Genomic DNA, 24,362 nt, shown 5'->3' with positions numbered 1-24,362 from the left:
AGTACAAAAATAATACAGTAAATTGGTGGTTGCCATTGTGTTTTAAAGTGAGTGAAACAGTGTTTATGTTTCTGTTTACATTGGTACCAAGTTTATTCTAAGCTACCATTCCTGTCGTCAGTAAGGGCGTTTGACTGAAATTGTTTGTAATTTTTTTGAATAAACATCGTCAAAACTATCCCCGTGAATCGTAGTTTTTGTCACCAGTAAACAAATTGGTCGCATATCAACAAAATACATTGGGTTTTCTGTGAAATTAATATCTATAAATCATTGAGTTATTTGTTATGAATTTAAATGTCCTCTACATGCTGAGATTCCGGTATAAGACAACATTTGTTGTTGGAAAAGTAGCCTCATTAGTTTTTTGGGAGTTTTCTTCACTAATTCAAATTTGTAATCAGTTCTCAGTAATCAGTTTTTAATCAGGGTTTGTCAGTTAATTAAACTATTTTTATTATTTTATTGCTGTGTCTATGTAAACATGTATTTAGGTTTCATATTTTGTTTTCTTTTTATTATTTCTCGTTACGTCTGTTGATAATGTTTCTTTTTACAAGTGAAAATTTAGGTAGTGGATAAATATAAAACATTTAACAACATGAAACAGTTTATTAAGAACACATTATAGGCCATCGACCATTCAGTACATAAATATACTTTACTATGGAACAACAACTGTGACTGTACACTCTTATCTTGACACAACATAAACACCATCTCTGATTCGCTTACATCACTAGTAAATCCAATAAAAAAATACACATTTGAAAAATAACTGTTGTTACCAGGACAATTGACACAGTGTACACTATATAAAATTGTGTTACTAAAAATTACGTTTAAACGTGTACGTAAAATGGTTTTTAGTTCAAATCAGGTTTTAATGGTATAGTTTTTTCTTAGTATCTTTCCCGTTTAACTTAGCCGTTTAGGAACAAGGTGTTTGACGGTCGAATACTACTGAAATTACAATTTTATATTGACAATATACATTTATTTACGGTTGTACTTCAGTTGACGGCTCAGATTGCTTAGAAAATAAAAGGAATTTTGAGTTATACACATTTTTTATCATATGTATGTTTATTTTATAACTTCAGGTATTTTAAATATGGTTTATAATAGTAATAATACAATGTGGTAGTAGTACAGCACCATAATGAATCAGATAGGATGTAGGAGTAATATTTCTAAAATAAAACATATTTTTGTAAGTAGATATTTCCAAGTCCTATGTTTTTTTTACTACAAGCTCATGAGATCACCCGATGTCTGGCCAGATAATAATACTAGAATGTGGTAATCCAGTCCTGATATGTAAACGGGCACATTATTCACATTGACTTAATATACACATAAAAACTTTAAGTTTTAAGTTTAAAATATTTATCGATTAGTTTTTAACCAGTGATGTAGTTATTATGGTCCCCACCTTCGTTCTGTGCGTAATACCTTTGAATATATAGTCAATGGTAATACTAATGCATTACGAAATTGCACAGTTAAGGAGTTAGTTCTATAGTGCTTTGTTTGAAAAATATACTTTCAGAGTAATCAGTTTTATTATTTTTAATCCCTTATTTAAGAGTATTTGTTTAAATATTGGTAAATTGAATTCGACACAACTCGACAGAATAAATTCCCTGTTTGTAAATTGATATTTTTTCATTAATAATCCTTACAAAATCATTCAGTTAATATACTATTTTATGAGTACGAAAACAAACGGCGAACTAGTGATCCCAGTCCACAAATGTTTAAAATAGGTCAATTTTAGAGTAGGTAACCCACAAGAATGAAATGTTGTCATTTGATAATCGTAAAAGCATTGTTCTATAAATATAAATTATCTCGATTACTAAATTTCAGAGATAAACATAGTCATGTACATGCTGGATTGACACATATTGTTATAATTCCAGTTAGATACAGGTCCGTAAGTGTACAGATAGCATTGTTGTTAGTGCAATTTGATGCACAATGATGTTTAAATCGACTGTTATAATTTTCTTCACAAGTAGTAAATGTGGCATCAACAATGTTAGGTATATCTATTTGACCAATACATAAATAATTATGAATTGTATTAACTTTGAAATGGAAATAATTTTTTAGTTTGTCAACTAACGTAAAAAAATCATAGCACTACTGAAATTATATTTTATCTTACAAACCTAATTCAACTATGGACGCAAGCCATTGATTGTTGACTGTTAACAAATTGTTGTACATTATTATTTGTGTTTCAGATCACATCGATTGAAAATCTTAACGGTGTCACGATACTTTTTTTATTTGATGAATGCTGTAAGTATTTTGTAGCACATTCCATCCATTAATCTAAGGTTTGTACAGTTGCTGGTTCTATGGAACCACTCAGTGGTTAATACATACTCGCATCAACATGAAACTATCTCTGTCCTAAACGACCACTATGAACACTCTAAAAGTCAGTGACAGGTCTTTTCTGTACCCAACTCTGTATGGCTGGCAGTGCGAAGATTCGTTCCTTCAACGCCTGAAGGTGAGGGTAGGCCTGCAGCGAGTCTTTGCCGAAGATTATTTCAAAGTTTTCTAGAGAAACAGCAAATACGAAGTCCGTCCATGTTACCTGCAGAAGTAGGTGTATCAAAATACACTTAAAAGAAGTATCTAGGATAGGTAAAACAAAATTAATTCGGACAATTGCACACATATAGTGTTAATGACTGGCTTAGTTGTAATTCCATAAACTGTATGATAAAGTTGGTTTCTTTGCAGCTGTAATAACCTTGCCATCTTTTGGACTCCCTGATTGAGATATATCAACTACAACAAAACATACAACCGTCTAAACTAAAACAAAAATGTAAATGCACTTTTTTTAATATTTATTTCTTTAAATAAATATACAAAGGTGATTTCTGTTTTACATTAATGAATACTAGAAGTCGAAGTCGTCAAGTGGTCGAAAACTAGACCAAATATATAATGTACAGACTTCTCTATTTTTACCCCACGCTGTAAATAAAACAAGTGATTGGAATTTCTAGCATTTGTCTCGATTATCTGTTTATTTCGTCAGCAGCATGGCAAACCATAAGGCACACGTAATTTTTTTTGACAAATAATTAATTAGTTGTGATTATTTTTTAGTCTATTTAAATTTGTAAAGGGGTTCTGCACATCTACAGTAAAATATCTTTCTAACAGTATGCGAGGATTTTTCCTGCAATGCACACAAGCTCAGAAAAAAGTGTTTGAAGGATCATGGAGTGATATATAGGATTGCCTTTTCTAATTTTAAGGTTAAAACGTATCTATTTTTTAAAAGTGTACATATGTCTTTGTATTATTTTTGGGTCAATATTGTGTAAGCTTGTTATACTTTACAAATCGAATGCATGTGTGAGGTACGCACCGAGCTACCCACGGAGTAGCCACCGTTCTCAGCGATGGCCTTCTCGAAGCGCTTGAGGTAAAAAGGAATTGTGTCCTTCAGGAGTGTGGCGCGTCGTTCCTCCTTCTTGATGGGGTCTTGCTCGGAGCGATACAGCCACAATACTACAGAAAACAACGAAAATAGCCAATACTACATTCATAACAACCAGCGTTATTCGTATACAAATTACGTAGTCAAGCACTCGTTTTCTGTTAAACAACAACAAAAATAATGTTTAGTATTTAAATGATAATGATAATATAATGTAGTAATTTGATGTTTATTTTTAATTCAAAAAGTGCTGACATTTTTTATTATGTTTGGTAAATGACGAAAATTCACGACGTCTCGGGATCTGGAATCTGGCCCCCAGCCAAAGCTGAAAAATCACCAACATCCTCACATTGAGAACTGTGCATTATTGTAGTTGTAAATACTCCCGCCACAGCAAACCTGCAGACTAAGCGAATTTCCATTTGCCTGATTGGATTTACACTAAAATTTCTCCTTAAAAATATCATATTCATTCCTTATCTTACTACCCGTTCGACTAAATGTTGGTTTACACGTTAATACCAAATTTCATCAAAATCTGATCATTTTTGCTCGAGTTATCGTGCTAACGGATATATATATATATGAATTTGAACGAATGGTTTTTTTGGCCTCTAGGGACCTCAAAACGAAAAAAAATTGGTCCCGCATCCAGCTCTTACCATGAGTACCAAAAGTACCATGAGTATTGAGTACCATGAGTACTACGGTAGTAGCTTATTCCCTATATGGGAAATTCGCTAAAAAAAGTACAACTGAGCACCCTGAATATTATATTTTTAGTAGAAGTTACATGTTTCGGACATTCAAACTTCCAATAACATTAAATACTTAACTTTTGTTTACATTGTTTGTTTGTATATGAATATTATATAATATATATTGCATATATTATATATTGTATATATTATATATATATATATGAATTTGAAAGGTTGGAGTTTTTGGCCTCTAAGAACCTCAAAACTAAAAAGTAAATCGGTCGGATCAGATTCCACATTCCTGCGGGTCGTCATGGAACATGTCCACGACATTAGCATTAAATAGCATTAAATTAATTTACTGTATCTTAAAAGTGACTTCAAAGAAAAGACCCAATTTTCATCCAACAAAGGAAATGCGCGTCTTGGTACATATTAAAACAATTGTGTTTCCAATCATATAATCCATCGGCAAACCTATCTGAGTAATACATTTCACGTTATTCGTTGCTTCTAATGATACATACAGTACATCAATACATGCTTGAGTAAGAAGTTGCGTTCCACTGTATTAGTTGATGACCTGTGTTATAGCAGTATTATATGAGTATTTGATAAATGCTGTTGGTAGTTTACCCTGCTTCAGGTCCGCCAGGGTGTCAACCATGACGTCGCATTGGAGAGCCTCTTTCTCGTCTTTGCCCGTCAGCTGATACTGCTGGGCGAGGTAGCGGGCGATGGCGTTGGACTGACCGATGTATTTGCCATCCATCTCCAGCACCGGCAACATACCGAACGGCATACCTACGATCACAAAAACACTTACAATAAGCGAACAGGTAGTAATAAGAAAAGGGGAATGATAACACTTAGAGATGTACAGATATTTAATAGGTAAAACCATTGACTTTTGAATATTCTCGTATACTTGCATCTATACAGTGTGTTACTGTATACAATTATATTTTCGCCCTAAGGTTTGGTTACTGTGATAATTGATATATATTGATTGAAATGTATTATGATTCAAGTACTATGTCTTTCCTTTATCAGAGCACCAGAATCGTTTACTCTTATACTGCACTAGTGTAGGCCTATTTCTTGCTAGATTTGAAATCTCAAGAAAAGACTCGATTTCGTGCAGGACGATCTAGACAAGGTAGAAATAGTGCGTTATCTGATTTTGCTGAAATTGGTTACAAACGCGAGATTTCTACATTATACAGCGCATCTTTATATCTACAGAACCACCATAATCGGACAATGGGAACGGCATTTTATTGGGTAGGGGGGTATTGGATAAAATTGGCTTTCCCCATGATTGACCATGAAACATAAAAAGTTGTAACTTATTACTATTTATTTTGTAGATCTTAAAAAATTGTATGTTGAAGCACTTGTGTATACCTACTGCTTTCGGAGAACATAAAAATGGTGTACATGTTGCTCGAATTCGAGCAGTTACAAAGTATTGCAGCAGTTATTAGCCTGATTTCCCCTAGTCAGATTTCGGTAGATTCTTTTTGTGTTTTGTGGAGGTATGAAAGTAAGGAGCTCCGTTGAGAAACCTTTTGAAACAATTTTGTTTAAATTCCACTATTCAATGACTGGACTAAATGGGGCCAACCTGACTAGCTAAAAGTCGTAATATTTCGGCAATTTCTATTTTGATCTTTTTAAACTTGGTATTGTTTGATAGGGAATTAAAAATGCTAAATAAAAGTGTTCTTGACATTTTTTCATAAAATAAGCCATTTTGAGTCATTTAAGTTTAAAAAATTAAAATGGCCGCCATTTTGAAATCTCAAGTTGAATATAGTTTCATAAAGATCGGTTGAAAAAAAATCAAAGATAAAAATGTTTATGTCAAAAATACAAAATGGCGGATATCTGGTTCACGAAGCGATTTTGGAAAAATGTTATTTTTCATTTTCTCTTTATTTTTACCCAAGGAATCAATAAGTTAATTATTTCCCCAGCTTTTTTTAACACCCTGTATTATAGAAGACTAGCTGCTGTACCCGTACTTCGCAACTTTTGCACTCGTGTTACACATTACATTTTTCCTACAGTCACTATAAAGCATATAAATGATTAGTCTTTCAAACACTATACAACACGTTTTTAGGTTCAGCTGGCAACACAAATGGTGCCCTAGAGAAAGCAGTACCCGCGGTCCGTATCACTCCGCTATTTTTCCTCGGCAAGAAATGTGCTCCGCGTTTTGAGAATATAGTTCCGTATGTTTTTGTAATTTGAAGTGGTTTCCACGCAAAAAAAGGCTTTAAAGGTATTTTCTTGTTTATTAAGATCGTAGGAATGTTTTAAAAACGTTTAAAAGAAAAGTCCAGAAAGTTCAGAAATACCGAAACGATAACAAGAAATGACAGGTTAAATCGTAGTTATAATAGTCAATCAGCTGCTTATAGTATTATTATCTTTAAGTGTTGCCAACCTATTTCTAAGCGTACATGGATTACGTGTATAATAGAACCACGCTGTTTTGTGTTGTTTCGTTGGAATCCTGATGTGCGGCAAAGTATAAACCGTACGACAAAGTATAAACCGTACGGCAAAGTATAAATAATATGCAGCAATTAGCAGCTTTCTGTACTATAAAACAGTACAAGGAAGCCAACTTTGTCGGGTGACTATAGGAAAAATATATTTAGTTTCTTTGGACCAGCTGTCTGAAATCATGAATTAGGGCATTTGGCAGTTCTGATGTTTACATTAGAATGTCAACGCAAAGGTAAACATTGTGAATTTTCTCATGCTTCCATGGAGACCAATTAATATTTTTTGAAAACCTCACCTCAAAACTGTGGACATCCAAGGGGCGTAGCCCAGCCAAAATTAAGCACAAAGATGGTCCACATATCTTGGAATGTTATAGGCATCATATGAAGTGAACTATAATAGACCTATGACATTCCTAGATATGTGGACCATATTTGTGCTTAATTTTGGCTGTAATGGTTTCGTATTTTAGTCGTGACAGCTGCCCAGACAGACAGACAGACACCACCTCAATTTTATAACGGTAATAGATAGACGTAATTTTTACTTCCTATCGAAGATAAACTATAATATAGATAAAGCAATTTCACATGAATAAATAAACTACCCTAACATACTTTAGAGTACAAACATGTTTAATTAAAATATTTTAGCACGACGTAAAGTCATGCAACACGAAGAGGTGAATCACGCAAAGAGAAACATTATCCGCACTAGGATTATATTATTATAATAGCATAAGCACTGTATGTTGTACAGTTGGGTTGTACCAGGATAACACACATACATAGGCTACTTGTATACTTGTCAATAGCAGCATTCTTCTGACTGTATGTATATGCATACCTTTGTCTATAGTTTATTCCTCTGTGTAACACAGATGAAAAAGTTTTCATAGCCGAGAACCTAATACAATAAGGGGTTTCTCTTTACCTTTTAGCGAATTTCCCTATAGGGAAGTAGCTATTACCGTAGGTCTCATGGTAAGACTTAGGCCCGGGAACGATTTACTTTTTCATTTTGATGTCCCCAGAGGCCAAAAACATCATTCGTTAAAATTTATATATATATATATATATATATATTAGATATATATATATGTCCGTGAACACGATAACTTGAGTAATTTTTGTCCGATTTTGATGAAATTTGGTTTAAAGGTGTAAGGCGGGATAAACTTGAATGAGTTCACGAACCAGCATGATCGGACTATGGGAACGGGGCTTTACGGGGGCTTTTATGGGGTAAAATTGGTTTTTCTCACTTTTGACCCTAAAAATACAAAATTTCCCAATTTCTCTTCAGACATTTTTAAAGAGCTTAAAAAAACAAATAATTTAGTATATAAAAGTACTTTTGTACGGTTATTGGTAACGGAGAAAACTAAAAAAATTGTAAATTTAAAATTCCAATGTTATTCGTATGGAGAATATTGTACAATGTTGCAGTTTGCTTGTTTATGGATATATTTTGATCAAACTTGGCAAATTTATTTATTTTATACTAAGCTATTAATATTTTACCAAAAAACACACTTTATTAGTTTCCTTGTAGGGGCAAACCTAGGAACATGTTAAAACTAGCCTAATGTTTTTTTAAATATATTTAGGCCTAATTGAAAATCAATTCAGACATATGGAAATTCGCTTAGTCGGCAGGTTTGCTGCGGCGGGGGTATTTATATACATTTTCACCCGTCTTACTTAATCGATTTTCGCGATTGATAAAACTCATTTTAAAGAGTTTGATGGCAACTAAAATATCTTGATATTCAACAGGAGATCCTCAAATTGAATGTTGGACCACAGCCAAATTGTAAACAAGAGTTTTTTTTTACTGAATATGCCGGTATTTATAATCTGTTCAATTCGTTATAAATTAATAAATCGCGGTTAAACGGAACCCCAAGAACTAAACCCGCATGAAAATAATACGTAAAAAAACTTAAAAACCCTTTAGGTGGATTTCTGAGGGACCTTTTAATATCATATACATGTTGGCACTCACCGATATGCCGATATGGTATTTTTTCGCTACGATATGCAAAATTGTATAACGATTGCTTCCATCTAGGAGGAGATTGCGTATGACAAAATGTATAAAAATTTACGTATACGAACTGTCTGCGCTCGCTTAGTTCAATAACCATGATAATTTCATAAAATTTAATAATCACATTTAATAATATTTAATAAGCCCTATGATCATAACACGTATCACTGGGAAGAGAGATTTCAAGTAAAACAAACAGAGTTAAAATAAATATTTATAAATTCACTAGAAATATCAGAGCCTTTTACTGAATAAGTATACAATGGACATACTTTTTCTAAACAAACAGTAAGGGTTATTCTCTGTAAAACAGTACGCCTCCCACCCTCCCTCCACCTTTTGATATAATTTTATATAAAGGTCACCTTTGAAAATCCAGTGCATTGCAATTTTACAGAAATAACTGACCCTTAAGTTGAAAGTTTAACCCCAGTCATGATTTTAAACAAAAGGCAAAACCGTTCATTAATGGATTTTAAATAGGCTGCTTTTATTGGTAATTGTAGCATATTGAGGAAGATGCATCACTATTTATGGTATACATAATACACAATCAACAAAGTTAGTTTATTGACAAATTAGTTGTTTTATTCACCTAATAAATATCTTTAAAAAACATAATCTTTGAGAACTAAAAGGTCTCTGAAAGAAGATTAAGGAATCCGATTAAAATGTATGATTTGCGCACGGATCTCCTCGTGATAGTTATTATTCAGCCCTCATGAGTGAAATATATCACTCATAATTAATTACCGGTACGCAATTGACCCAGATCCGATCACAGATTATTTTACCTATCTAGTTCATTGATAATTTAATTGAGAGGGATTCCCGTTTTATACAATACTAATCACAAAGTATCATGAACTATAAAGACATCCAGTTTGTACTGTTCTATTAGCTTTAGGAAGGAGGATTGTGCTATTAAATCTTAGCGGTTATACAAACCTCTCTATTACATAAGATATGCTACATGCAATTTTAAAAACGTATGTTATTTTTAAAACTTCAAATTTTTCAAGAATTCAGCTCAGTGACTTGAATGATCTTTCCAAAATGTGCCTAAAAGGGTTAAGTATTAATATGAAACAATATATTTATAGTTGTATTCACTTCCACGGCTGTTGTTTTGTAATTAATTGTGTAGGTACTAGGTAGTGGTAGCCGAATCATCCATTTGCGCATTTCAATAAGTTATATAGTATGTATATATGTCACGAAAAAAACTCACTCTTTTTCAGCTCTGGCCATTTCTCCTTGGGTACCCGGTAGTCTTGATAGTCAACTCCGGCGTAGGCAAAGATGAAGCGAATATGTTCGGCGCGACCTCTGGCGTTGAAGTATATCAGCTTGTAGTTGGGGGACATCCCTCTAGTTCTGAGACATACAACAAGAGCAGATAGATAAATACCTGTACACCAAAGTATAGTATAAAATACAGAAATCAGCTGATTCTTTAGCAATAACCATTGTTGACAGACTAAGCCTAGGCCTACGTTTAATACCGGAGTTTAAACAAAATGGAACGTTATTGTTGAGAACTGCAGTGTAAACGTGGATTAAAACGTGCATAAACATATGTTTACGAATTCTTGTGAAAAAAAATTGTGTGTTAAATCTTCGATCTTAATACAACTGGAGGTAGCATTGGCACGGCAACTCTGCTAGAAAATCGAAACGCTGTAAAATCTTGTTATGATGGTACCAACTAGTGGAATCAACCAGCACATTGGCTCATGGCTGTTTACAATCCCACAATCCCCTATTCAGCCCCTAGTTCCAATGTACTAGGTACAATGTACTCTATACTCTACCCATAGTACATAAGGCGGCCGCCGTCTCTCAATCCTCACAGTGAGTGCTACCTCAAGTATCTCCAGCTCTGTGTTGTAAATACTGAAAAACTGTCAAAACACTTTGACAAAACTATCGTTCTTTGGATTGTTGCCAACTTTTGCTCAAAACACATGTTGAAGCCCCTGTGTAGACAATGAAGATTGCTAGTTGGAACTTGAGTTTCGAATCATTTAGTGCTTTAAACCTTCCTCAAGAAAGAAAACTGTATGCCTAACCTTCGTGAAGTAAGAACTTACCTGCTCGACTACGTAAGTAGTGAAGTAATAACTATTGTTCAATACTGAATTATTTCCAATATTATTCTAAACTAAATTTATGACCCTTTTAAATTTACATCACCCTGTGTGACCTTAGGAACATGTAATTCGAGTTGAGAACATAAATCAAGGATTTTAAACTAAAATTGTAAAATTTTACTTTGAGTTGACATTTAATTTACACCTGCTTTCGTAATTTACGCCACACAACACTGTTTTGACGAACGTCCCACGCAAGTGATGAGTGGTTATAAGGTTATAAACAAAAACATAACCTCTCGGAGGCTATGACTAGTGATTGATAGTACTTAAGTCGGTGGTAATATAAAAGGATCTGTACATATATATTAGTGTGGTGTAAAATACCGTACGTCACTCGTCCAAAATGCGTTTACCGGACTCGTATGGTAATCCCGCACTCGACTTCGTCTCGCACGGGAACGACCACACTCGTCCGGTAAACACCTATTTTCAGGACTAGTAACGTAATATACTATTACGCGATACCCAATAGCTTGTCATGATTTAGCCTTGCTCAGCATTATACTGTAATTCGCTTTCATCTACAGAATAAAACTGTAGGCCTATAATTATACATTTTATGATATAGTTAACAATTAAAGTTGTTGTTGATAATACCTGTAGTATTATCTTAACGTTTGTATCTAATGTTATGAATGTTCATAAGCTAAATATTGTACAAATTCAAACTATATGATTTGATCAGCATGTATGTAATAAGTTAATATCAGTAATATCACTATTATGCAGAGTATTACTATACAGTACATACTTGATGTATAATCTACTCGGTAAAGGTCCATTTCCTATCCTGCGACTGTTAAGACTCTAGTCGCGCGGCTGAAAAAAATTGACTGCTTTAATGCAAAGTAAATGCAACCGTTTCCTATCGAGCGTCTACAGCCGCGCGACTGAAGCGACTGGAGCCGCGCGGCTGTAACGGATTTATAGTTTAAACATACGAAGTTTGAGGTGTGTACCTTTATAGATGATTCAAAGTTGATGGAACTGGTTCGTCACCACCCATACGTTCACCCCCAATACTTGAAGAAGATTTCTCTGAATAAGAATACTCTGAACCCCCTATTTTCACCGTGCCATGAACAATGGATTAGGTTGTTCATTGATTTTTGCCATGCACGTTAATAATTCCTTAAACTCCTTTTCTCCAAGTAATATATTCGCTGCCAACTGTGCTTATTCCATGACGGTCAGTGGTGCAATTTCACTAGTCACTAGTCGTGGGAGTCGTAGGAGTCGCGGCATAGGAATTGAGACAAGCGTCTCCAGCCGTACGGCTCTAGGCGCGCGACTAGAGTCGTAACAGTCGCAGGATAGGAAATGGATCTTAACGTTTGTGGTTTATCTGAGAAAAACCTGATTGTACACTAGAAATAAAATAAAAATAGGTCAAATATAACGTAAATAAGCAGTGTTATCTTTAGCTGTGCTTCATATTTTTATAATATCAGCATATAGTAATACAACTGACTAGTTTAAGTAAATTCCGAAGAAATATCGGTATTTATTATATTTTGATTTCACAATATATTGTATTTTTTAAGTATTCACAGTAATACCACATTTTATTGTCAAAGTTAGATACATGAGACGCATAACTGTGTGTCGGAATATCACAATCAATACCTGACGTACAATATCGAATGTCAGTGTACTTTAGTTCTAATTACAACAGGCTAATCTGCGCGTAGTTTGGTTCTGTCGCTTTAATTGTAGTGCTTTCATGTAATCCAGTGCAGCTTTAATTGCATTTTCCCAACTTAACCGTTCCGTAATGAGTAAATCACTTTACAAGGTTTGTACTGAAACTCACATTGCTTGGTTTTAGTCACATGGGAACGGTATTAAAATGTCTATTTAACGTCACTCCATAATAGAGAGCTGGCTGGTCTAGTGGTAGAGCTCGGGGCTTCGGAGTCCGAGGTCCCGGGTACAAGTTCCATTTAAATTTAATCAAAATCAGGCCACGGGTTGCTCTGTACACACACACATATATAGTGCACGTAAGTTTCAACTGGCAAGCCGGATACTACTTATAATACAGTACTGAAACGATGGTATTTCTAGAAAGCATTAGGATAATTTTAAACTTTTGGTGTAGTGATAATACACGTGTGCTATTTCCTTGCTAATGCTTATGTTGAATGGGTGTAGTAAGGTGTAGGGACAGGGTGGGTACCACACGCACAGTGGTTGAATGTTATATCCTATATTTATTAGTTATTTCCTCACGTCACTTCACAACTTGAATGTGTGTGTGGTGAATCGATGGCGGTCAACTATTCCCTCGATAACCGACCGTCAAACCATTACCATACAGCGTATAAACACAACTCTTTTTCAAGAGTTAATTTCAGCAACCCTTTTCGGGTTGTTGGAAAAATTGTCTATCTTTGTATGTGTGTGTATTGTATATACATCTTTATTCAAACACCTCTTCAATAAGTACATGAACGATAACTTAAACGGATTAAACTCTACAGCCCACGGAAACTAGAAAACTGTCGAATAAATAAACGGTATCACCTTTATGACACATACTTTCTTCCATTAACTTGTCAAAAACATCTATCATTGGTAAGCAGTGGGAGTAACGATATTTGAGAATGATGCATATTTGATAACGATAAAAAATTAAAAAAAGATATAGATACCATACATTACCCACATATCAATTTTCATCAAAATTGGATTACAGGTGTAGTCTGTAGCTCTGTACATATCCACACACAAAACGTATATTTACACACAGACACCGAAACCCACTTTTTTGGGTTCAGGGGGGCCCAAAACACGCACACACACACACACACACACACACACACACACATACAGGGAGGCTGAAAAGTAACTTTCACCCCCCTTAACTTTTCAACCATTTGAGATATTCGAAATCGGTTTGCGGCAACCTTCTTAGATATGAGGGGCCACAATAATTATGGTAAATTTTGAAAACTTTGCCATTAGGGTTAGTGGGGGTAGGGGGGAGCTCAAAGTTTTCAAATAGCAAGTATAGTCGAGTTTGGTATCATTTTACAGGTCTTGACGAAACAAAACAATTGACATAAAGAAAACGAAAATCGACCCACTAATAACAAAATGGCACCCTAAAACGTATCAAATCCAAATAACCATGAGGGTGGCTGAAAATCAACTTGCACCCCCCTTTATCTTTTTAACTGTTTATGATATTTGAAATCGGTTTGCGGCAACCTGCTAAGCTATGATTGGCTACAATAATGATGGTTAATTTCAAACATGTTGACCTTAGGGGTAGTGGAGGTTGGGGGTACCACTAAAAACAAAATGGCAGTTAAAAATTACTTTTAATAACCATTGTCTTAATCATTTTTAGTTGCCATTTTGTTGTTAATGGTCCGATTTCTATTTTCTTTATGTTCATTGTATAGTTATGTCAAGACCTGTAAAATGATACCAAACTCGACCATACTTCCTGTTTGAAAGTTTTAAGCTACCCCCAACCCCCACTACCCCTAAAGGTAAAATTTTTAAAATTTACCATCATTATTGTAGCCCTTCATATCGAAACAGGTTGCCGCAAACCGATTTCAAATATCTCAAATAGTTAAAAAGGTAAAGGGGGGTGCTTAAAATAATAGTAAATTCCAGCCACCCTCATGGTTATTTGGATTTGATACGTTTTAGGGTGCCATTTTGTTTTTTATTGGGTTGATTTTCGTTTTCTTTATGTCAATTGTTTTGTTTCGTCAAGACCTGTAAAATGATACCAAACTCGACTATACTTGCCATTTGAAAATTTTGAGCTACCCCCTACCCTCACTACCCCTAAGAGCAAAGTTTTCAAAATTTACCATAATTATTGTAGCCCTTCATATCTAAGAAGGTTGCCGCAAACCGATTTCAAATATCTCAAATGGTTGAAAAGTTAAGGGGGGGCGCGAGTTACTTTTCAGCCACCCTGTATATATACATGTATACCTAAAACCTAAACTGGTAAATTTTGAGGAAAAAAATACTTTCTCCACATAGGGGACTTAAGTAAAAATTGATGTTCTTATCTAAATGCTCATTAAGTGGCCATCTCTCTGTAATTAATTGTAAATCGATTTATTAGTCTAAATGTTCAGTAGAGGGACTCTGTCTCTGAAGGTGTCAGTCGATGTACCAATGCATTAGTCTGAATGCTCAATAAAGTGGCTGTCTCCCTAAAAGTGGCAGTCGATGTATTAGTCAAATGCTCAATAAAGTGGCTGTCTCCCTAAAAGTGGCAGTCGATGTATTAGTCAAATGCTCAACAAAGTGGCTGTCTCTCTGAAAGTGGCAGTCGATGAATTAGTCAAATGCTCAATCAAGTGGCTGTCTCTGAAAGTGTAATTTGATGTATTAGACTAAATACTCAGTAGAGAGTCGTTTTTCTGAAAGTGCCACTCGATATATTAGTCTAATGCTCAGTCATGCCAACTCTCTCTCTCTCTCCCTCTGAAGGTGTTTGTGAAGGTGAAGAGCCCTTGCCTATCCCACCCCCACACTGTCCCTTCTCATTAACCTGGGACTGAGCGGCTTATCGACGTGAACACAAACATCTGATATTCTTTTGTAGGACAGCATATTGATAGGGGTGGTCTACTCCCATAATCTTACGCTATTGTGCAACTTATTCTTTTCGCCGTATTGTAATTAAATGAAACAAATACTACGTAAGTGCTATAAAGGATTGCCTATGTTACAAACCTTAATAATACAACAATCAATATTGTATTATATATATACTAGCAGCAGAGCCCGTTGTGGTTAAATACAATGGTCTCTAGTAAAATAATGGCTGTAAAATCCGTACGCCACTTTACTCACTAATATTAATGGTACAGATTAAACACATAACATTAGAATCACTCACTTAACATAAGGAACTCACTTTAAACACAATTGAAAATTATTAACAACAACATTTAACCAAAGAAAAATCCATTAAATAACAATAAAACAATAAGCTGTTAAATATATTGCCATCTATAAAAATTATTGGTTTTTCTTTTGCGAGTCGGGTTAAAGGTCTTCTACCCGACCGAGTTTCATAATTTTGGTCTTAAAATAAAGCCATGGAAGCACATATTTGTGATAGCATCATTATTAACTTATCTAAAGTATAAAAAAAATGATTTTTTGATTTTTATTTCAATTTAAGATGTATTCCAGCAGTTATAATTACAATACCCTATATGTTTTGGTCTAAAAAGCTTTAGTGAACTACCAGCTTTCATTTGTTCTATTGATTATTAAGATTCCAATCTTAATAATCCTACCTAAAGCACACTGCTGAATCACGAATCAACAATAATTATAATCGTTTAGGTACTTATCTGCAATCAATGATACGTAACTCAAATTTAATTTCAGTTATTTTATACGTATTGGTCTTAAAATACTTCAAAGGCTTTCACTTGAGATATTGATAGTTTTAATCAGTTAAGTTAAGATATCCTTAAACGTTCAATTAGAAAACATAAATTTAATTATATCTTGGATATGGAATTTAGTTTTAGATATATTTAATCAATTCTAATTACGTTATTCTGTTTGTTTTTACCTGAAAACCTTCAGTGAAATACCAGCTTCCATTTGAATTATTGATTATTAAGATCGGACGTACCTAAAGCACACTGCTAAATCACGAACAACCCAAATTTATTACATTATAAAACTTTCCAGAGTAATGAGTTTCCAATCCATTAAAAAACTATTCTTATATCATCCTCAGCTTTTATTACTGTTTATTTAATATTTTTGCCAATATAAACGAGCGATATATCTTAATTTTTATATATTTAATGGTTTTGATAATAATTATCATCACTAGATTACTCTGTTCGTTGGTTCGTTGTCGCCAATGTCGTCTGATAGTGACTATGATGTCAGATGTCACACTAAAACGGTCACAGGGATAATAATTAATAATTTTAACCTACCACTAGCTTGCCTAACTAAGTTTACGTGTTGCAGTTAGCAGTGTGGGATGATTGCACTGGATAGTTTAGCTATTTATTTCAGAAAAATAAAATTTAAAATAAATCAACCCCTAGGATATGTTCTCAAGTTTTGGCTGTTTTGAAATGGATCCGCTTTCAGGTCAGCCTAGCCTGAACAACTGGGTTAGTAGCTTGACTTGGTTGTTCATCCATGTTCAGTTTATTAACACTAATCAATGCATACTCTAGATTATAAGTGCCTTATTCTGCTCCGTTTTAAAACTAATATTCATAGGCCTAAACCTTAATTTTTGTATCAAGTACTGGGTACATCATTAGGTAACTCGGTTAGGTTGCTTTTTATAAATGGATAATTTCATGAATCACTAATACCCTATATCTAGGTGTGTTCAGTACATAATGACACTCTCAAAAGAGTACTAATCCTAACCCCAATAAAGTATAGGTAGCTTTAGGCCTACAGAGGATGAGTGTTTATATTACTTCTCTGTGGTTTTAGTTATGTATGCCTTAAGATGGCTATAAGTTTAGGACTAGATATAAAAAATACCCCGCCGCAGCAAACCTGCAGACTAAGCGAATTTCAACTTGTCTGATTACATGTTTACTAAAATATTTCCATAAGACATATTTATTCCCTATTTAAATAACATTAGATTTAACAAGTGCTTAGGTTTGCTGCTACGGGGAAGGTAAAAAGTGTTTTTTGACCATACGTCAATAGTATAGGATGAAATAAATAAATTTGCCAAATTGTATCAACATATATCTATAAACAAGTAAACTACAACAATTTTCATTTTCTCCATAAGAATAACATGGGAATTTTAAATGATACTATTTTTGAATTTTCTCCGTGACCGTTAGTCATACAACAGCGCTTCAATATACTAAATTATTTCTTTTTTAAGCTCTACAAAATGGTTTGAAAAGAAATTGCAAAATATTTTGTTTTTAGGGTCAAAAATGGGAAAACCCCATTTTTACCCCATAAAACCCCCCATAAACACCCGTTCCCATGGTTCGATTATGTTGGATCGCGAACTCGTTCGAATAAACATAGGTTTACACGTTTGTACCAAATTTCATCAAAATCGGATAATTTTTGCTCGAGTTATCGTGCTAACGGACACATATATATATATAAATATATTTTTATATTATATATTATATATATATTTATATATATATATAAATATATATATATATAAATATATATATAAATATATATATATAAATATATATTTATAAATATATATATAAATATATATTTATAAATATAAATATATATATATAAATATATATATATAAATATATATATATTACCGTAGTACTCATGGTAAGACCTGGACCCGGGACCGATTTATTTTTTCATTTTGAGGTCCCTAGAGGCCAAAAACACCATCCGTTCAAATTCATATATATATGAATTTGAACGGATGGTGTTTTTGGCCTCTAGGGACCTCAAAATGAAAAAATAAATCGGTCCCGGGTCCAGGTCTTACCATGAGTACTACGGTAATAGCTTATTCCCTATATGGGAAATTCGCTAAAAACTCCCAAATAATTTATAGGGCAGCCTAGCCTATCATTTGTGAGTGTCAATAAAATAGTGCAATAATATCGAGGACAACCAAACTTGGATTTACAACCATTTTTTACACCTAAGTTTCCTTTTTGATACTCACCAACAAGGATCAACCTGGCAAACTTAGTTGAGCTAGACCTAGCCTATGTGGCTTAGCTACCCAACCATTTTATGCATAGGCCTATCTATGAGGAGCTAAGCTCAGGCACCACGTTTAGCTATGTATAATTTGTAAGATATAGGCCTACTTAAATAGGTTATACGTTTTCAAACTGAGCTAAGTTTGGTAAATTGATATGATATAGGTTAAGTTAAAGCAAAGTTTTAAAATAGTGGCACAGCATGCGTCGCCTGTCAAAAAATGTTGCAAACCAACAAATGTCACAGCTCGAATTTCCTCTAGACACTATCTATCTTTAAGCATTATAGCCTTTATTATCTGTACAAAGGAGCGTGATGATTTTAAAAAGTGTCAAGGGATTTTTCTCCTAAACTACTTACCAGCAAAGATTTATAGTGTTGGTGTTGCAGCGTGTCGCCAGTCGACAAATGTCGCAAAACGGCATATGGCAAAGCTTATCTTTAAGCATTATTTTAGCCTATATTATCTGTGCACAAGAGTGTGATGATTTTGAAAAGTGTCTAGGGATTTTCTCCTAAACTACCTGTGAAGTTTAAAAATGTTGGCGTAGCAGCAAATGTCGAAAACCGACAAATATCACAGGTTGAATTTGCTCTGGAGGCTATCTATCTAAAAACATTGTAGCCTATATTATCTGTACCCAAGAGTGTGATGATAATACTTTGGAATTGCTCTAATTCAAGCAGCAGGTACACTAGTAGCCTAGATATTAAATTGTTTTTGTTTTTAAATCAGTTTGACATAAAAATACACATAATGAAAATTCCTTTATAACCTGTACTGTAATACTTTTTAAATGATTGAATTCGAATTATTTTCAGGACACTTGCGCTAACAGATTACCAATGCGACTAGACTAGGAGAAGATCATTAGAGGATGTCGTCCACTCGAGCACGTACAACTCACAAACTGGGTCGCACCACTCACTACCTCTCGCGTACCCGAATCACAATGGCACACTGCTAATACTGTAGACTATCACAAAATCCAATAACAACCCTACTGGTATAACATGCAAAGATTTAAGTTTGCTTGTCCATCAGTCAGTTATCTCCCTTGTCAGTAACAGATGTTTTTCTAATACAGATGAAAACTAAAAAAAGTATATTTCCGAAATTTTGCTCATAAACGTTGTAATGAGAGTATAAAAAGCCTTTCAATATACATACAACTAATGTTATCGAAAGAGTCCCTCGTATGATGGCTCAAGGCCCTCGTATGATTTGTAAAAGTTGAATGCAAAACAAATAAAAAGTTAGCGAAAAATTAGGTGACAAATTGAAAATATCCCCGCCGCAGCAAACCTGTAGACTTGGCGAATTTTCATTTATCTGGCTAGATTTTCACTAAAATATTTCCTTGATTTATTTCCTATTTAAATAACATTAGTTTCAATGAGTACTAGGGTTGATGCTACAGGGAAGGTAATGAGGTGTGTTTATTTATTAGAATGTTGATAGTTATAAAGAACTGTTGTATAAAATAAACAAAATTATAAAATTGTATTAAAATATATCCATAAACAAGCTAACTACAACAGTTTATTTATTCTCCATAAGAATAACATGAGAATTATTATTTTACACGTTTCTTTTGAATTTCCTCTCATAAGACATACAACGACGCTCCAATATATTAAGTTATTTCTTTTTTTTTACTATTTTGTGAGAATTACTAGATTTTACGTTTTTAGGTTAGGGTAAAAAATGGGAAACCCCAATTTTTACCCCATAAAACCCCGAACTCATAGTCCGATCATGCTGGTTCGCGAACTCGTTCGAATGAACGTAGGTTCACACGTTTGTACAACATTTATTTCATCACATCCGGATCATTTTTGCTCGAGTTACCGTAGACGCCGATAGTAAATATGAACACATATACAGGGTGATTATAAGTCAGTGTGACGAACATTTTGTTGTGTAAGTACAAAGTAAATGAAGTGTGATGATGCATATAAGAGTTCCAAGTCAAAAAATTAGCATACCAAAAATTATTTTAAGTAAAAAAAAAACATGTTTTTAAACTTAATACAGCGATTTGTTAATTACTTTTACCAACATGTATTTGAGTGGATACATCATTTTCCTGTTCTACATTAATATTTTACAAAAAAAAAACACTTCATTACCCTCGCTGTACTAAACCTAGGTACTAAGCCTAATGTTATTTGAATATATTTAATTGAAAATCAAATCAGGCAAATGGAAATACGCTTAGTCTGCAGGTTTGCTGCGGTTGGGGTATTTTTAGATTTATTGCAGCAACTATACTAGGATTAAAATCAATAGAAGCTTCCAGCTCAACCTTTAAAACCATATGTTATAAAGTAGAATTGCACTATAACTGACCTTGAAGCTTCTATTGATTTTGCCGCTGTGGTTAAATACAGCGGTCTCTAGGTAATGGTTATGAAATCCATGCACCAGTTTGCTCACTAACAAATATTGGTACAGATTGAGCGCATTACTTTAGAAACGCACAAAATATAAGGAACACACTTTAACCACAAATGCAGATTGTGAACAACAACATGTAACATAAGAATACCCCCGCCGCAGCAAACCTGCAGACTAAGCGAATTTCAACTTGTCTGATTACATTATTACTAAAATATTTCCATAAATAAGACATAATTTATTCCCAATTTAAATGACATTAGATTTAACAAATGCTTGGGTTTGCTGCTACGTGGAAGGTAAAAAGTATTTTTTGACCATACGTCAATAGTATAGGATGAAATAAATAGATTTGCCAAATTTTATCAACATATATCCATAAACAAGTAAACTACAACAGTTTAAATTTTATCCATAAGAATAACATAAGAATTTTAAATTACACTATTTTTGAATTTTCTCCGTGACCGTTAGGCATACAACAGCGCTTCAATATACAAAATTATTTATTTTTTAGGCGCTACAAAACGGTATAAAAAGAAATTGCAAATTTTTTTGTTTTTAGGGTAAAAAAACCCATTTTTACCCCCGTAAAACCTCCCTATAAACGTTCCCATTGTCCGATTATGCTGGTTTGTGAACTCGTTCGGATAAACGTAGGTTTACACGTTTGTACCAAATTTCATCAAAATCGGTTGATTTTTGCTCGTATCGCGCTAACGGACACACACACATATATATATATATATAAAGATATATATATGAGTTTGAACGGATGGTGTTTTTGGTCTCTATCTACACAAATTAAGCTTTCCAACGAACCATTAATCAATAAAATCGGTCCAGTAGAACTGTAGATTTAGTTGTACAGAGATTTTTAATAGGCCTACTGAATTTTTAAAACTTGGATTACTTTCATAGTAGGAAAAGCCAGTTACCTACTCCACTCAGCGTCACGTTTAATGTTTTTTTTTTAATAAAGCAATAAATCAAAATTAACTATAGATATAATACAAAATACAACTATTTCATCAATATTTAACTTGTCAGTTTCGCTCAGAACTATCAAAATCTATAACAACTTTCATAAGTATAGATGTGGACATTACATACATATCCTTTGTATCGGTATATTTTCCTGTGTTTGCTTGCTAATGTAATCTGGTGAACCCACTGAACCCGATCTTGAATCTAAACCAATCCACATTTATTCAATCTTGGTCAGATTTTGCAATCCATGCAGAAATAATCCTGCATGGATCCATACGATTAGCTGATGAAACTTAAAGACTTCCTGCTTTGAGAAAAAAGTACAAATAGTTGTCACCATACCTTAGGAGGTCCGTTTTCTTAAATTTTGTACATTCAACATAATTATGAAAAGTATTGTTTTCAAGCAAGTGTTCTACATTCAACTATCTCAAAACATTATCAGGAAATAGTTGTTCGTGCGTTTCGGGCGATTATTTCTCGTCTTCATTTTCTACGTTTCAGGTAGTTTTTGTGAATACATTCTGAAATTTTCCTCAATATGACACTCTTATGCGAATTAGGTAGGCCTACTTTATATTCTTGAAAAACGAAAACGCAAAACATACTTTATCCTTCTTGGGCAATAATATAGGCCTACCCCAAGACGTTGCCAACACAACAATCAATTATCAATACAAGTGCGTGTTGTATTGGTCATGGTGATGTTATTTGTTATCACCTTATTTAGCTACGTCAATAGAATCTGTAAAATACTATCAATTCGAACAGTGGAGGTTTCCAAATTGCGACTTAAATGTAAACTTAAGACTCAATAAGTAGATGGGGTGCCGTTATGCATCATCGGATCATATGAAACATGTTTATAATTTGACACCTGATTGTTGTATCGTTATTTAATTGATTTTTTTGTTTACGTTGTTGTTCACGATTTGAATTTGTGGTAAAAGTGGGAACCTTATGTTATGTGTGTGTTTCTATAGTTATAAGCCTAATCTGTACCACTAATTAATTTATTACAGTACTAAGAAGTGGTGTATGGACTTCATGACCAATATTTATCTAGGTTCCGTTGTATCTATAGGTTGCTAGACATAAAATAAAACAGGCAATGAATTATTGAAAATTTGAAACACAAAATTTTAGGTTATGGTGGATTTGAGGACTGATTAGATTACTGATAAGTTAATGCTATTATTTTGGGAATGTAACACTTAAAATAATAATGCTTTTTAGCTTGGCATCTGAATAAAAATCACAGCATATTTTTAGGGCTGCTCTATCTGAAGAAAACAATAAAACCGATTTTACAAAGTATGCGTTTAATGTAACTACTGTAGTCCTGTGTGACGACTAATTCAACTGGTGCTTATCTCGCATTATGAATTAATTTGATGAAAACGGATGTTTCAGGAGGTTAACTTATAAAATAAACCTGTTAAAAAATAAACTTATAAAATAAACTTAAAATACAGTAATTAACTAACAAATTTTTCCTAATATTTAAATCGATATTAAAAACTAAGTTTAAACATTAATGACAATTGTAAAAGCAAATCAGATAATCATTATACACAATTCTATGTATATTTTTGCAGTTTGTAATCTTTACCAAGCTGTGAATTTAGTACTCAATCTTAAAAACGATCGTTATCACAGTGTCAAAATATTAGCCATCAAACGATAACCAACATGATTTAATTACAGCTTCTTTAACATTGTGAGCATAAATATTAATTTAGACATTTTTGTTAATGTAATGTCTAGGTAGTGATCAACATCAACCCTGATGATATGACACTGTTCAATTTGTATTACCCATGATTTGCAGGTAATGAAAGCAAAGGTTTAAACCAGATTAAACAATATGACAAGGAAACATCAGCAAAGATGAGTAACAATAACAATCATTATAAAACCATTTGTAATCTAAATATAAAAAAGCCACTAAGCTCACCTGTGTATGACCTATCCCTAGATCTACACACCACGTTGTGTCTGTGAGCGGCTGGACTACCTCCCTCTACACCCGACCCCCCAACACCACCCAAGCCACCTGTTACAACTGGGCTACTATGAGTAACACAACCATGTCACTGAGCTCACCTGTGTATGACCTATCCCTAGATCTACACACCATGTTGTGTCTGTGAGCGGCTGGACTACCTCCCTCTACACCTGACCCCCCAACACCACCCAAGCCACCTGTTACAACTGGGCTACTATGAGTAGCACAACCATGTCATTGTGTCTGTGAGCGGCTGGACTACCTCCCTCTACACCTGACCCCCCAACACCAGCCAAGCCACCTGTTACAACTGGGCTACTATGAGTAGCACAACCATGTCACTGAGCTCACCTGTGTG

At 33.9% G+C, this 24,362-nt stretch overlaps 1 protein-coding gene across 2 annotated transcripts; it reads right to left on the bottom strand.

The window, feature by feature from the left end:
• Positions 1–592: 592 nt before the first annotated feature.
• Positions 593–24,048, bottom strand: LOC128983216 (glutathione S-transferase-like). 2 transcript variants are annotated; one of them, XM_054402429.1, is made up of 5 exons: positions 23,954–24,048; positions 9,983–10,128; positions 4,816–4,983; positions 3,404–3,546; positions 593–2,614 (listed from the first exon to the last, which is right to left on the bottom strand). In XM_054402429.1, exons 2-5 carry the CDS (start codon positions 10,116–10,118, stop codon positions 2,447–2,449), a joined length of 615 nt encoding a protein of 204 aa, XP_054258404.1. In that variant the 5' UTR covers positions 10,119–10,128; positions 23,954–24,048; the 3' UTR covers positions 593–2,446. The 2 variants fall into 2 exon arrangements, with proteins under 2 accessions (XP_054258404.1, XP_054258405.1); XM_054402430.1 differs by lacking the exon at positions 23,954–24,048 and adding an exon at positions 11,867–11,886.
• Between the last annotated feature and the right edge of the window lie 314 nt (positions 24,049–24,362).

This window comes from Macrosteles quadrilineatus, unplaced genomic scaffold (genome assembly GCF_028750875.1).
Source record: "Macrosteles quadrilineatus isolate MER2022 unplaced genomic scaffold, UCM_ALF_1.0 Scaffold_1__1_contigs__length_201487025, whole genome shotgun sequence".
NCBI classification, from domain to species: Eukaryota; Metazoa; Arthropoda; class Insecta; order Hemiptera; family Cicadellidae; genus Macrosteles; species Macrosteles quadrilineatus.
Note: the sequence above shows the minus strand (reverse complement) of the source record. Positions and strands in the feature narration are given on the sequence as shown.

Coding starts and splice junctions, on each gene's coding strand:
- LOC128983216 (XM_054402429.1), bottom strand. CDS start 10,118: ATGTCCCCCAACTACAAGCTGATATACTTCAACGCCAGAGGTCGCGCC. Junction 4,984..9,982: donor ATGGCCAGAGCTGAAAAAGA/GTGAGTTTTTTT, acceptor TTGTGATCGTAG/GTATGCCGTTCGGTATGTTG. Junction 3,547..4,815: donor CCTGGCGGACCTGAAGCAGG/GTAAACTACCAA, acceptor TGTTTTCTGTAG/TATTGTGGCTGTATCGCTCC.